At 40.9% G+C, this 16467-nt stretch overlaps 1 protein-coding gene across 1 annotated transcript in view; it reads left to right on the forward strand.

Moving 5' to 3' along the window:
- LOC135103118 (glutamate receptor ionotropic, NMDA 2B-like) overlaps nucleotides 1–16467 on the forward strand; it is a 226574-nt gene that overhangs the window by 119547 nt on the left and 90560 nt on the right. Inside the window, 2 exon segments of the mRNA XM_064009158.1 lie at nucleotides 608–691; nucleotides 15510–15696. Coding sequence (XP_063865228.1) covers nucleotides 608–691; nucleotides 15510–15696 — 271 coding nt within the window.

The raw sequence follows: 16467 nt of genomic DNA on the forward strand, positions 1-16467 counted from the left end.
AGTGAAGGTAGTCTCACGAACTCTGTAATTCAAACTATCATCTCAAGTAGTTTAAAATTTAAGGTAAAGGTTAATCATTCAAAGTAACGTGATCTAAGGTGACCCAGTGTGACCTTATAACGCTAAAAGCTCGGAGTGAAAACAAAACCGAGAAACATTTTACACTAGTACTCAACAAGTCTCCTATACTTAAAGTAGTTTAAAATTCTAGGGAGAAGCTAATGATTTAAAGTAACATGACCTACGCTGACCCAATGTGACCTATTTCCATCCTGACATAATAACATTACATAGACTCACAGTAAGACAGAACAAGACAATTTGCAGCAATTTAAAACTCAAAAAAGACAGATCAATAAGTATAAATAAATAAATATAAGCTGACTAGCGTGACTTATTTCCATCCTGGCGTAACTTCATAAGCGTATGCAAATAAACATTGAAATCAAATAAATGTTAATTCAAATCAACATTCAAATGCCCAAATAAGACAAAACAAGACACATTATACAGCAGTTTAAAATTCAAGATACAGGATTAATAGTGAGCATAAATAGGGTGACTTAAGCTAACCCAGTGCGCCCTCTCGTCCTTCCCACCCTCGCAGGCACCAACTACCTGTGGATCGTGACCCAGAGTGTGATCCAGAGCAACGCTGACGCCCCGGGAGAGTTTCCTGTCGGGATGTTAGGTAAGTGAATCAATCAGACTGCTTCCTTTTTTACAGAGTGACTCTCTCTCTCTCTCTCTCTCTCTCTCTCTCTCTCTCTCTCTCTCTCTCTCTCTCTCTCTCTCTCGTTTCCTATGACCTTTGCTTTCCTCTATTTCGTTTTGCTCTCTTTTCCTCTCCTTTTCTCACTATTTTTTCCTCGCCTATTCTCCTCTCTCTCTCTCTCTCTCTCTCTCTCTCTCTCTCTCTCTCTCTCTCTCTCTCTCTCTCTCTCTCTCGTTGGTCTCCTGTAGGTAGTTCATCTTCCTTTTCCTTTGTCCCCAGTGGCCTTACTTTTTCCTCCTCCTCCTTCTCCTCTTCCTCCTCCTCCTCTTCTTCCTCCTCCTTCTGCTCCTCCTCTTCCTATTCCAACTTTTTTTCTCTCTCTCCTTCTCACGTAGTCATTTTCTTTTTCCATTTCCGGACTCTCTCTCTCTCTCTCTCTCTCTCTCTCTCTCTCTCTCTCTCTCTCTCTCTCTCTCTCTCTCTCTCTCTCTCACATACTCTTGTTCTGGGTTTATTTTCTCGGGAATAACAATTTCACGCGCTGCATAATACGCCGAGGAAGTAAGCAAGGCAAGTAATATTTCCTTGTTAGTGAAAATTGTACTGATGAAGGTGGCAGTGGCGGTGGTGACGGCGGTGGCGGTGGTGACGGCGGTGGCGGTGGTGACGGCGGTGGCGGTGGTGATTGTGGTGGTGGCGGCGGTGGTGGTTTGTGTGTTTGTGTGTGCGTGTTATCGTTATTATTGTATGAATTCTTGAAACGCTATTTTCATATATATTCTTTACTGTTAAGGAAGTGTGTGTGTGTGTGTGTGTGTGTGTGTGTGTGTGTGTGTGTGTGTGTGTGTGTGTGTGTTACTGTGGCGCCAGTGTTCTGAGCCTCCTGTACCTCCCAGTCGCCTTCCTTGCCTCACTAAGTCACTTGGCTGCCTCTAATATATGAAAGCTGTGAATGCGTCTTTTGTTCGGCCAAAGCGCTGCACAATGCAAGACGTGACGAGGAGAGTGTGGCGCTGTTAAGTGTCGCCAAAGGACCAAACGAGCCTTTCTTCCCTCCAACACTCACACACGCTCACAAAATTAAATCACAAACGCAGCGTGAATGATTTTAGCGTTACCATTTGCCAAACTCGCTTTAGAATTTCAGTGCGATGCATTTTCACACTTGGCTGAAAAAAATTCGTCGCGACAAAACAGTGTCTACTCGTACATTCGTTGCGACATTTTTGATAAGACGACTGAGTTAATGAGGCAATTGTGTGGTTGTAGTATTCATATTATAGTTAAGTCAGTCTTTTGGGCAATAAATTTCCTCTCTTCCTACTCCACTTACTATTACAACTTCTACATATACCCTGCCCACTACACCCGGAAGCCGCACCGCATTGCATAACGAAAACAACAACGTTAAACAAAGCTAATGCCAAGCTGAAATCGAAGCAATGAATGAAGCTTCGGTGTTTTTCCTCCAGTAAGACTATAAAACGTTGTAATTCACCCCCTCCTCTCCCTCCCTCTTGCTCCTCCTGCTCCTGCTCCTCCCAGCCCGGCGACTCAAGGCTTGTTGTCTGGTTTGGTGAGGCAATCCTCTTATGTGATTGGCTACGACAGATGACAGGCAAGAGACAGACATGATGATATTGGCTGCGAGAAGGGAAAGGAGAAAGACGGGAAGGAAGAGGGGAAGGAGAGGGGGAGGAAGGGAGGAGGGAGGAAGAGGGGGAAGGGGATGGAGGAAGGAGGAAGAGAGGAAGAGAAGCTTCTTTCTCGATTTGTTACTCTGTGCATTGGCTTCTCTGTCTGTCAGTCTGCCTGTTTGTATCTCTCTCTCTCTCTCTCTCTCTCTCTCTCTCTCTCTCTCTCTCTCTCTCTCTCTCTGTATAATACATGATAACTTTACTACATATACGTGACTGAGCACCAAACGAGGAAGAACAAATATAAATACATTCTCAACCTATTGAAGTCCATGAGTGACAAGCTGGAATGAATCAGATTCGCTGTCAGTTCACGTCTACGCCAGTCACGGCGAGACAGGAAGAGGCGGCGTGCGGCTGAGCCTGTTATTGAATCCATGAGCAGAGCATGATTATAATATATGGATAAAAATAGTGTAGTGAATCCGTATTTAATTTCTAAGTGGCGTTTCCAGCTTTGCTTCTGGGATGAAATGCGAGGAAATTAAAGGTTCTCATTAATTCGTACGTGTATAATGAAATCTGCGAATATAGTTAATGAAAATGTTTAGTGAAATAGCAATGTTTTAAGATGAAACGTTAGGAAATTAAGAATTATCATCGCTGGATAAGTGTATATTGAAATCTGTGAATACAAGGTGATGAAAAAATATGTAGTGAAACTGATATTCAAATAGCATTTCATTTTTTTTTTTTGAGGATAAAATATTAATAAAATGGCTCTTTTTATTTCGCCCTGTCGAATATTTTTATACGGTATTTAGCGAATAATCTTCGAAAAGAATGATTTTACCCTTAACCTAACCGAAAAAGACAATAGAAGAAATGGGATGCTCATATTTCTCCTGTTCGTTCTTCCACTAGCTGCTACATCATTCGCACATTGCATTCCTCCATCAATATCTACTTCCCTGGCAGCCCCATCGCTCTTCCATCAATTTCCATTTCCTTTACACCATCCTCCCAGCTCGCAACTCCTCCATCCTTTGTACCAACCTCAAATCTTGGGAGTTTTTTGTGTGTTTCTTCCTGTTTACCGAGTACTCCACGGTTCCCAAGCTCACCCTCCATCCATCACACATTACCAACACCGTTCCTAAGCCCTCACTCTTCATTCCTTCCGGACTCTCCATTCCTTCATACTCCTACATTCCAACACTCTATTCGATATTCTACCATCCCCAAAGACGCACATCTCCAGAATCTTTGATGTTATACTTCTCGACTTCCTGCCTCTGTACCATCACTAAAGCATCAATAAGCAGAGATTCAAATATTCGTACCCTCTCCTGTCTTTTTATCGTTCTGGTAACTCTCAAAGAAACGAATCTTCAAAAACTCAGGCACTCATTCACTGGACCGTATTCTTCAGTTTCCGCGTCTCACTGGATAACTTTCAACAGGTCCTTGCGGGAGTAAATGGAGTTTTCAAGGGATCTTCATAATTCTAGTGATAGTTTATTAAGTATTCAGTATCACAAATGGAAAAATAATATCATAAGAATCCAATTGATTATCTCAGTGGCCTTTGAAAACAGCCTTTATAAGAGATCAAGGGCTTTGTGAATATGAACCACTTTCCTATCTCTTCATCACTAATATTTCCCAAAGACACATCACATCACATCATATATCCAGGTTCACCACAGTCTCCCAGGTACTGCCATCTCCCAAGACACTCCTCAGCCTCCCAGCTCCTCACCTTTCCCTGGATGTTACACTTGAATACGTAAACTTTTAAACTTTGTTAATTTTGGAACTCCCTTGGTCACCGCGTCTCTGATGACCCACTGAGCTAACATTACGATCCCTCTCCTGTCATTCCCTCTCACTTTTGCCTCTCACTCCTCCCTTATCACTACCCTTTTGACTCTTCCTGCTTTCACACTCACCTACGTTTCCTCATCCTCGCTTTCTCGTCTCTCTGTCTACAGCTTTCATCTTCCCATCGTCACTTCTCACCTGAAATGGAAAGGCAGTGTTAAATGTGTGTTTTTTTTTTTTTTTTGCTTTGGTTTTGTTTATACAGGTATGCTCTCTCTCTCTCTCTCTCTCTCTCTCTCTCTCTCTCTCTCTCTCTCTCTCTCTCTCTCTCTCTCTCATGGTTCAATGGAATCCCTTAATGACATGCCAAAACCTTAAAAGAGAACGACAATACAAGGTTATTTGCTGCGAAGTTTCCAGTTCCTGAGTTCGAGTCGAGTAAAGAAGGAAAAGTAAACTTTTACCGGTTGTACCTGAACTGAATTGAACTGTGTGGGTGTTTTCATGCACCAAGTATTGAACTGTGTTGGTTTTCTTAAAGCACCAAGAGAATTAAATTGTGTGAGTTTTCATGCACCAAGAGTATTGAACTGTGTGGGGCTTTGAAGCACCAAGTGAACTGAATAGTGTAGGTTTTGAAGCACCAAGCGAATTTAGCTCTGTGGGTTTTCAAGCACCAAAATAATTTAATTGTGTCGGTTTTCTGCAAACACCAAGCGAACTGAACTGAGTGGGGTTCAAAACACCAAGATAATTGAACTGTATGGGTTTTCCAGCACCAAGTTAACAACGGGCTATGCGATACTGGTGGAACTAGTGAGTGGAATTGAGCTGGTGGTAGTACACAGAATGCAGAATATGGCTCTCCCGTTTTATTCTATGTATTATGACCACCAAAATACCATTAATGTTGTTAAAGTTGTGTTTATACGAGGGAAAATCATTTTAAACCTGGACAAAAAAAGGATACAACATTGCATATGGGGAAGCTATATGAATGGTCAGGAAATTCACATATATTTATAGCTCATCTTTCTTCCGCTATACTCTCTCAATATATGTAGGAGTGAACTATTATTAGAAAACTCAATGTCATCTTCGTATTAGGTTTGTTTATAGTTTCATGTGACCTTGTGTCCTTTTCGTTGTTATTGTTGTTAAAAATATGAGTTGGCAGTGTATCTATCTCTTATTTTCTTTAGTTTGTCTTTTTTTCTTTACTTTACTGTGTTACTTTAGTCTTCTTGTGTGGGTAGAAAGAGTGAGTTAATAGTCTCTCTCTCTCTCTCTCTCTCTCTCTCTCTCTCTCTCTCTCTCTCTCTCTCGACCGCATTTACTCGCTTTGATCTCCGTCTCTTTCTCATTCTCTCCTTCACAACGATGTTATTTTTACCTCCTACGCCATCCACTTCTTTCATTCCTCATTTTTCATCCTTCCTCTTTTCCATTCACTTAGATTTTTCCATCGTATTCATCATTCCTTCCTTCCTGCCTTCCTTCTTTCCTTCCTTCCTTTTTTAACCTGCCTTCCTGCCTTCCTTGTGCCCTCTCATCATCCAGTCTAGTCCTTGCCTTAGGTCTAGCCATCACTTTTTCCTCTCCCGCCACTATAAAAAAGACCGGAGGAACAAAGCAGAAATAAAAGTAAGTTTACGAAAAGTTTACACGTCCATTTCCTTCCCTCCGGACCTTGTCTTCTTTTTTTCCCTCTACTCCTCCACCCTCTCCTCCTTTCTCCGGTTCCTCCGCCCACACACCTCCAGGTTAGGAGAGAGAGGAAACACAGGGGAAGGAAGTAAGGGAGTGAAAGAGAAATACGTCAAGCTATGAGCACTTTGATGCTGGAAACTCCTGAGAACTTGAGGTTGTGTTGGTTGAGGGGAAGACACAACCAGAGGGTGACCAGACAGAAGCGCAGAAGGTGAACGAGAGAGACAGAAGTTGTGGGCGGTGGAGTTGAGTGAAGAGAGAGAGAGAGAGAGAGAGAGAGAGAGAGAGAGAGAGAGAGAGAGAGAGAGAGAGAGAGAGAGAGAGAGAGAGAGAGAGAGAGAGAGAGAGAGAGAGAGAGAGAGAGAGAGAGAGAGAGAGAGAGCACACACTTGTACCCTCATGACTACAGGTGGAGTGAGTGGAGTGGGTGGAGTGCGGAGGCGTGTAATGAGGCGATTAGGTGCTGAAAGTTGATTACACACAATGCATCAACATTTCAGAGGAGAGAGAGAAAAAGAAAGAGATATGCCGGGGGATTAAAAAGATTTCCTCCAACACCTGCGTCACTAGCAAGCTGGTTACGTGCGGGTACACACACATACATACTTACAAACTTTATACAAATTCATATACATACTTACATACATGTCTATCTATCTATCTATCTATTTATCTATCTATCTATCCGTCCATCCATTCATCTATCCGTATATCTATCAATCAATCAATCTATCTATCTATCTATCTATCTATATACATCTGTCTATCTGCCTATCTATATATCTATCTACCAATCTATTTGTCTATTTATCGATCTCTCTGTCACATAATCAACACACACACACACACACACACACACACACACACACACACACACACACACACACACACACACACACACACACACACACACACACACACACACCTGCTAAAAAAAAAAAAAAGGATGATCAAACGTGAAAAAAACAAATGTAGCAAAAATCAACGTTTCGCAGTAAATCTACTTCAGGGAGAACAATTGACTTAACTGGCTGCTCGACACGTGAATGAAAGAGTGAGAGAAAAAAAAAAATAGATAGATAAAAAAATAGATAAATGAGTAAATAAAACATACAGATAATTAAAACCAACATTGTGCTTATTAATTACGTGATTTTTTTTTTGTTTTTTTAGTAGGTTAATTTTCCAGGCATGATTAAAATACTACATCTTAAAAAAAAAAATACTTGTTGGTTGTCAAGGGATAATATTTCAGTGAGCGGTGACACAAAGCGATATAAAAAAAAATAATAACAGAGTGAGGATCATTAATTTTGAATACGACAAATATCCGAGGCGTCCTGGGGTGTGTGTGTGTGTGTGTGTGTGTGTGTGTGTGTGTGTGTGTGTGTGTGTGTGTGTGTGTGTGTCTGTCAGGGATAAAACTTGACATATATTTGAAGGGTTTTTGGAAGAAGCAGCCTGGAAGAGGAAAGCCCACAAATAGAGGAAGGATTCTCTCTCTCTCTCTCTCTCTCTCTCTCTCTCTCTCTCTCTCTCTCTCTCTCTCTCTCTCTCTCTCTCTGTCGCTTCAGGCAAGATATGAATGAAGAGAACTAACTCTCTCTGTGTCTTTTCTTTCTCTCTTCTCCTAAAAATCTAAAAAGCGAGAAATAGAAAAATAAGAATAAAACGCTAATAGATCTCAGATAACGTTGATATTCGTAAAAAAAAATAATAATAATAAAAAAACAGAAAACCTTGGTGCTAACATTTTCAAAAATTTTCACAGTATTTTTCTTAATCTTTTTTTCCTTCCCCTTCCCCACTATTCACATTCTTTTTTTTATATCCACTTGATCCTATTCCTGTGCTTTCTCTCTCTCTCTCTCTCTCTCTCTCTCTCTCTCTCTCTCTCTCTCTCTCTCTCTCTCTCTCTCTCTCTCTCTCTCTTTTCCATTACTCACACTTCTCCCATTTACTTCATTCTTTGCTTTATCTCTTCACGTTTCCTCTTTCTCTCTCCCTCTTTTCCATTGCTCACACCTTTACCATCCTTCTCTTCTTCATTCCCACCTTCTGTTCATCTGTCACAATTTTCCTTTTATTCCTGAAGAACTTTCTTTTTCTTTTTCTCCTCCACACCACTTTCAAACTTCTCACCTTTTCCACTTAACTCCTTAATTCCACTCCCTTCCTCAAACTCTCCTCCCATTATTTTCCCATCACCACCCCCATTAACTCAGACAATAACCACTTCCTCGCTCACAATTTACTCCCTTTTCAAGCTTCCTGCACTCCAGCATGTCTAGCAATCTTCCTCTCTACTCTTCTCGTCTCTCCCAGCTCAACATCCCTTCACCATCCCATTAACTCAACCAATAACCATTTCATTCCCTCACTTCCAGTTACTCCCTTCCATGCTGTCATCACGAAGCCTGCAGTCCAGACATCTGAGTCTAGAGACATTTTGGATACCAGGTGTCTCGAGTACCAACCGTCCTGAGGCCTATATGACTCGCGTACCATCCGCCCCAGTATCAAGCGACTGTAAACCAAGAACCCACACTCAACACTTCCTCTCTTCTTCTCTCGTCTCGTCCCCCGTACCACCTCCATCTCTTCGTTACCTGAACAAAACACAGCAACAGCTAAAAATAAAGATCTGAGCGAGGTAGCGAGCGAAACCCAGCCCGCCTTACTTCATGATTTAGCTGATGCCTTAGTGTTACGTCTCGTTGCGGGCTGATTGCCTTCAACCCAGCCAGACAGAGCCTTTGAATCCCTAATGGTAACCCTGCTTGCCTCGCCCGAGTGAGAGGCAAACAAGGGCTGAGCTGTAAGACTTATTCAGGCGTGTATCGTGGTGGTATTGTGTTTCGGGCACGGTTGATTGGGTATGCTCCTGTGCGTGTGTGTGTGTGTGTGTGTGTGTGTGTGTGTGTGTGTGTGTGTGTGATGAGGTTTTATTTAGAATGTACTAAACTGGGTACACTTTCTCGTTTCTTCCAACCCCACGCTCAGGTCTTCTCTCTCTCTCTCTCTCTCTCTCTCTCTCTCTCTCTCTCTCTCTCTCTCTCTCTCTCTCTCTCTCTCTCTCTCTCTCTCTGGTTTCTTTCTTGTGGTGTGTACTTTTATCCTTTTATTTTTTTTCCTTGTGTGTGTGTGTGTGTGTGTGTGTGTGTGTGTGTGTGTGTGTGTGTGTGTGTGTGTGTGTGAGGGTAATCTCTGTTCTTTTCGAATATTCATTTTCTTGCAGCATTTTGCCACTTCCGCCTCTCTGCTATTTCTTCTTCGTAACATTTCTGCATTTTCATTTTCCTAGACTGACTCTCTCTCTCTCTCTCTCTCTCTCTCTCTCTCTCTCTCTCTCTCTCTCTCTCTCTCTCTCTCTCTCTCTCTCTCTCTCTCTCTTTCCGTTTTTTATATATTTTTGTTTCTACTCTCATGTTTATATATTTTTGTAAGTCTACATTAAGTTATCTGTCTCTACTACTACTACTACTACTACTACTACTACTACTACTACTACTACTACTACTACTACTACTACTACTTCTACTACTACTACTACCACAATCACAACCACCACAATTTTATAAACAATACCGTCACCACCACCACTACCACCATCTCCCCCTCCTCCCCCTCTTTAGTCTCCTCTTGCCTCCCTCACTCCTCGCCAAACTAAGGTTCTTCCCAAGAGTAAGAGGAAAGCCTCGTGATGTTCCGGTCTATTGTTTCTTCAAGCACTGTGCTGTTCCTTGGGGCAGCGTGCTTCTGAAGGAGCTGCTGGAGGAGGAGGAAGAGGAGGAGGAGGAGGAGGAGGAGGAGGAGGAGGAGGAGGAGGAGGAGGATTTGAAAGGGACTACTGCGGGAGGGAGAAAAGGAGAAGGAGCTGCTGGAGGAGGAGGAGGAGGAGGAGGAGGAGAAGGAGGTGTAAAATAGAAAGATGAAAGGAAGTTATGAAATATTATGAAGAAAAGACAGGAAAAGTTCATTCAAGAAGGATGGAAAAGAAGTAAGTGGAGAAGGAAGAGAACAAGAACAAGAACAAAATGTAGAAGAAGAAGAAGAGGAAGAAGAAGAAGAAGAAGAAGAAGAAGAAGAAGAAGAAGAAGAAGAAGAAGAAGAAGAAGAAGAAGAAGTAAAAGATAATGACGATGATGAAATTTAACAACAACAATAACAAGAACAACACCCAAACCAACACACACACACAAAAAAAAATAATTAAAACAGTACTTGTAATCCAACAGAAAACGGTGAACAGAGAGCAAAGAGTGAGACGAGAGGAAAGACTGAAACTCGGAAAGTACTTAGAAAGCCATTGATTTTAAGGCGGTGGTGGAGGTTGAGAAGAGGAGAGGAGGATGAGAAGAGGATGAGGAGGGAGAGAAAAGGGTGACGAAAGCGAAACACGCGGGAGTTAGCGGGAAAGCCTCCATTAGGTGATGACAAAGTTACAAAGGGGGAGAGAGAGAGAGAGAGAGAGAGAGAGAGAGAGAGAGAGAGAGAGAGAGAGAGAGAGAGAGAGAGAGAGAGAGAGAGAGAGAGAGAGAGAGAGAGAGAGAGAGAGAGAGAATCTGTCAAGGATTTAATTTGCTTCCACGAAATTTTAAATACTAGAACAGCAAAATAATATAATAAGCACGAAAGCCAGAGAGAGAGAGAGAGAGAGAGAGAGAGAGAGAGAGAGAGAGAGAGAGAGAGAGAGAGAGTCAGGCAACCAGTCACCAAGTCAGTCAGCTAGCCAGTCAGTCAGTCAATTATTCACCCAGCCTGCTAGTCACTCACTCACTCACTCACTCACTCACTCACCCAGCCAGCCAGCCAGCCAGTCAGCCAGTTAGTTAGTCAGTCAAGTCCTCCCAGATCGTCCTCGGAGACTCTTAGTGTGCTTCTCCTGCCTTGGTCCACTTCTGCCAGCAGCAGGTCGATACACTATAAACAGCAGGCCATTTGTATTGGTTTGTGTGGGGAATGAGCCGAAAAATCTTGCTGATGGGAGCCTAAAGGATTAAATGTACGGTTATCCTTCCACATGATGGGATTACAAATACACAATAGAAGGATAATGAATAGGAGTAATGGGGGAGAAATCGGAAGGAATAACTAGGAAATGTGATAGATACAAAAGAAGGAGTTACGAGTATTATGAATGGAAACTAAGGAGAAAAATGGGTAAAAAAGAAGTGGTGAGGGAAAAGTAGGAGGGAGTAACTAGAGAATGTGAAAGTTAAAAAGAAAGGAAAGATGTTTGTTAAGGATAAAGATAGGGAATAACAGAAAAAAAAATATTAATAAGGAATAGGTAGAAAGGAAAGTAGATGTAAGAGATGATAAAGAGGGAAGAACTCCATGAAATTAAAGTAAATAATACACAGAAAGGAAAGAAAGTTGTGAATAAGAGGGAGAAAATATAAGAGGAGATTACAAACAGGAAGGATGAAACTTTAAAATAATAAAAAGAAAAGGGAAGAAGAGCAAGAAATAAAAAAAGATAGCATCATGCTGGATAATTATAACACATGAAAAGAAAGAATAAGAAAAAAAAACAGAAAAATATCAGGAGAGGGAATAGTTGTAAGAGATATACAAAATAAAACACTAAATGAACCTTACATAGGAGAAATAAATGAATCCATGAATATACCTGTAGTGATTATTGAAAACGATATTGAATTAGCTTTAGACTGGCAATAAAAGCACACATAAAAGAATGATTTGAATACGTATTATCTAACTTCATACTTATATCTATAAAAAAATTACCAATAAACTAAAAAAAGAAAAAAGTTTTGAAAGGAAAAGAGAGAACGAACATTATTCTAACTTCTGAGGGCTACGTTGTGGTACATGACAAAAAAAAAAAGATGAAAAAGCGTAAGAACGAAGCCTGGAAAAAGGGAAGCAAAGAATGGAAATGTGAAAGTGGGGAATAAGAATTGAGGACGATAACAAAGGCAGAAATCCTGGGAAAGAAAAACGACTAAACATTTTGAAGAAGAGAGAGAAAGGATAAAAGAAAATAGTCGAGCGTGATAATGAGAGAGAGAGAGAGAGAGAGAGAGAGAGAGAGAGAGAGAGAGAGAGAGAGAGAGAGAGAGAGAGAGAGAGAGAGAGAGAGAGAGAGAGAGAAACGGACAAACGTAGACAAACAGACAGACAGACAGACAAACGCACATGCAAAACCACAAATATAAAGGAAGATAAACAAAAGAAACATATAAAAAAATAAACAAATAAACAAACAGGCAGACATATTGACAGACACACAGCCTGACACGTTCGAGAATGAAACTGAAGATATTCGACATTCAAAAAGAAAAAAAAAAGAAAAACAGAGAGAGAGAGAGAGAGAGAGAGAGAGAGAGAGAGAGAGAGAGAGAGAGAGAGAGAGAGAGAGAGAGAGAGAGAGAGAGAGAGAGAGAGAGAAATAAGAGAATATGGAGAGAGAAACGAGAGGACAAAAAAGAAAGGAACAGAAGAGAGAGAAAAAAAAAGAAAATAGTGAAGAGTTTGTAGAAGGCAAGAGCGGAAGAACAATTAAACAAGGACAAAGACAGGCGAGAAACGCGAAAAAAAACTAACATACTGCCGAGAAAAAAAAAAAAGAGGGAAAAAATAAAAGTGAGAGGCAAGACAGCAAAGAAGACAGAAATTACGGTATAGATGGTATGACGAAAGTGAGAATAGAAAGTGAAAATCAAGGATGAACGGATGAAAGAAATGAAAGAATCAAGAAACAGAAGACAGAACCAAAGAAGAAAGAACAGAAAAAAATGAAAGAAACGATAAAAAAATGGTAAAAGGGAGTAGGAATGCTGAAAAAATGCAAAGACAGACAAACTGAAAATACCTACATTGTGATAAAAAAAAACATAAAATAGAAAACGAATAAAAACGAAAAAAAAAATGAAAAAGAAAAACAATTAAAAAATATATATAGACGAAAACAGACAGGAAAAAAAAAAGGAAAAACGAGAAAAAGAGACAAGAAAATGCACACTTCCATTTAGGTCTAAGAACAGAGTCAATAAATAGATAAATGAATAAAAAGACTGAAAATAATAGAACAAAAAAGGCTATGGTGGCATCTTTTTGCACCACCACCACCACCACCACTACCACCGGCACCTCAAGTGAAAGACGCGAGGGACACACACAAATGGGCCAAACTTCCCATTACTCTAAGAGGCTCCAGGTGTTTTGCTAATTGACCAGGTGACAGGGAAAGAAAATGGGAAGGGAAAGGAACAGTGGGTGGCAGCAGACTCTCACTCTCTCTCTCTCTCTCTCTCTCTCTCTCTCTCTCTCTCTCTCTCTCTCTCTCTCTCTCTCTCTCTCTCTCTCTGCTCAGGTTCACTAAAATGGAAATATCACTGTCTCTGTATAATGAACATTCAAGTAGCAGTGTCTCATTTCCTACGACCTCTTCCTCCTCCTCCTCCTCCTCCTCCTCCTCCTCCTCCTCCTCCTCCTCCTCCTCCTCCTCCTCCTACGAAGAGATAGAAAGTTATCATACAAATAATTTTGAAACGTTGAAATGCGAATATGAAAATGATCAATAACTGAGTTTAAAAACGGTGATAAAAGGCTAGACGAAAGTTTTAAAGAATCACTGGTGAATAAAAGGTGAGGAAAATAATGTAGACGTGGAAAAAAATGAAAGAAAAATTGATGTTAATGAGAATAATCATCCCTTTTACTAATCTCTCTCTCTCTCTCTCTCTCTCTCTCTCTCTCTCTCTCTCTCTCTCTCTCTCTCTCTCTCTCTCTCTCTCTCTCTCTCTCTCGAAAAACTGAACTGACTGACTCTTTACGTCTAACATTAAACTGAATGACCTTTCTTTTTTCCTCCTTTTCCTTTATTCTTTTTTTTAATGGGGGAACGAAGGAGCATCCCTATAAGCAGCCTTTTTCAACCCAGTTTTTACCCTTGGACAGCCTCCCTTGTAAATAGAAGAAAAGAAAAATGTAAAGAGAGAAACGAAGCAAAGCACCTGAATTACCTGCTGCCAGACACAGGTGTTCCTGGATACTGGGAACCTGACAGCCGATCAACACTAATTAAATAGAGACGCCCCACCTGTACTGCGTGAAAGGGGAGCCGTTATGGGACGCTCTCTCTCTCTCTCTCTCTCTCTCTCTCTCTCTCTCTCTCTCTCTCTCTCTCTCTCTCTCTCTCTCTCTCTCTCTGCTTTTGTCCTCTACTGGGTTCGCTTCAAGGTTGTTGTTATTCTTTTGTTATTCTCTCCTTTTTTCCTCTTCCCCTATTCATGTTTCCTCTCCTGCTTGTCATTATTGGTTATACTGATCTCTCTTTTTCCCTCCCTCCCTCTTCTTTCAGCTGTTCCCTTTGATTCTCTCTTTCTCTTCCTTTCTCTCTCTCTCTCTCTCTCTCTCTCTCTCTCTCTCTCTCTCTCTCTCTCTCTCTCTCTCTCTCTCTCTCTCCATATTTTCTGCTCTATCATTTATTTATTTTCCTGTCTATGTTTTTTTTTTATTTCTTTTCGCTTATAGTTTTGTTCTTCCTCCAACTCCTATCCTTTTCATTCTTCTTTTTTTCTTTATTTGCGTCTGTGACTTTCTCCTCCATTATTTTCATCGTTTAATTTTTACGTCTTTTTTCGAGAAATATTTTGTACCCAGTTTTCTTTTTGTGTTATTGACCAGTTCAATAATTTTCTCCTTTATTCATATTTTCTTCCTGTTTTTATTCATCTATTAATGCTTCTCTTCTTGAATTTACCTTAGCAGCTTTGTATCTTCTCATTAATCACTTCTCATCCTGTTAACAAGTTTTACCCCGTGTTCTTATTTCTCTTCTTCTACTCTCGTTCTTTCTTAATTTACTTTAGCAGCTTCATCTTCTCATTACTAATTCTCTTAATCTTTTCATTTTTTTTTCACTCTCCCTCTTATTTTTACCTCTCTTCATGTACTCTTGCACTTTGAGTTAATTCACGTGATGCGTCCAATCTCTCATCACCCTTTCCCGTAATCAATTCTCACTTTTTTTTTTTTTAACAAAGTTTCCTTCATATTTTTACTTCTCTTTTATTTCTGGCCTTTGATTTATTATAACAGCTTCTCATTCTGTTCCTTTTCTTAGTCTCTTCATTTTCTTGACAAATTTTCCTTTATATTTTTACTTTTCTTCTAGTCTTGTTCTTTCAAACTACATTAGGACCTCCGTCTTTTCATTTCTACTCTTCACGTCACCTAAACTGGCACGTCTGTCTAGGTTTTCTGGCTTTTTTTTCAGCTTCCTTTACGATGTGCAGTCGCGGTCATAAGTTGTCCTGCTTAGTTACCATGATGAATCGTAAGCAACTCAGTTTCGAACATTTGAACAACAATGAGTCGCGAGGAGAGGAGTGCGAGGTGCCGGCGATGGGGAGGAACTTGAGCTAACTAGTTATGATTCATTATGGCGACGAAGCAGGACATTATGACCACGACTTTACCTCTGTTCCTATCTGCTTTAATACTTCAGCACCACTATCTTCTCATCACTTCCCTTCACGTACTCGTAATATAGACTACAACGTTTAAATCTTCTGGTTTCTTGCAGCTTCTCTTATGATGTACTTATGTTCTTATGTTCCTATGTAGTTATGTTCCTCTCTGCTGTCCAGGCGTGCACTTCGAGACAACAGAGGAAGCGCTCATAGAGGAGATCGAGAACGCGATGCTGGTGTTCGGGTGGGGGCTGCACGGTCACGTGAAGGACGAGATGAGCAGAGGCGTAGTGCCCAGCCTAGCGCCCGCCCTCTCCTGCGACACCGGGGACGCCAGATGGAGGGGCGGGGATAAATTCTACAGGTGGGTGTGTGTGTGTGTGTAGGACGGTCTCTCTCTCTCTCTCTCTCTCTCTCTCTCTCTCTCTCTCTCTCTCTCTCTCTCTCTCTCTCTGATCTACCCACGATTACTCCACGAAATTTTCACCCTAAAAATGCTCCTTTAATGATGTCTTCCAAACCTAACTTAACCTAGCCTCACTCTTATATAACCTACCCTTACCTAACCTAACCTAATTCAACCTAACCTAACTTAACCTAAACAAATATAGGAAAAATATTGGATAGAATGTTCGTGGGTTAATTAACCGTGCAGGAACTTACGTCTCTCTCTCTCTCTCTCTCTCTCTCTCTCTCTCTCTCTCTCTCTCTCTCTCTCTCTCTCTCTCTCTCTCTCTCTCTCTCAAGACACTAATCACATGAAATGCACTTGGGCGTCTGTCTTATTAAACCCGATGGCCATAATCCGTCCTCAAGGCCCAGAGAGAGAGAGAGAGAGAGAGAGAGAGAGAGAGAGAGAGAGAGAGAGAGAGAGAGAGAGAGAGAGAGATTGTCGCTGTATTTATATTTAGCAGTCCATTACTCGCCACGTGTCTCGCCTGCATTAACCCATTACTTGCTTTATTCTCTATCTTTCGTTATTCTTTTTCACCAATCTTCTTTAATTCTCTCCTTTCTTTTTTGTCTTTCTTGTTTTAAATACACTTTCTTTACACAGCTTTCTTTTTTTTTTTTTATCTTTCGCTTTATTTTCTATTCTATCCACTAATGACTTCCACTTCTCTTCCCACCAGCT

The sequence above is a fragment of the Scylla paramamosain genome, chromosome 8, assembly GCF_035594125.1.
Source record: "Scylla paramamosain isolate STU-SP2022 chromosome 8, ASM3559412v1, whole genome shotgun sequence".
NCBI classification, from domain to species: domain Eukaryota; kingdom Metazoa; phylum Arthropoda; class Malacostraca; order Decapoda; family Portunidae; genus Scylla; species Scylla paramamosain.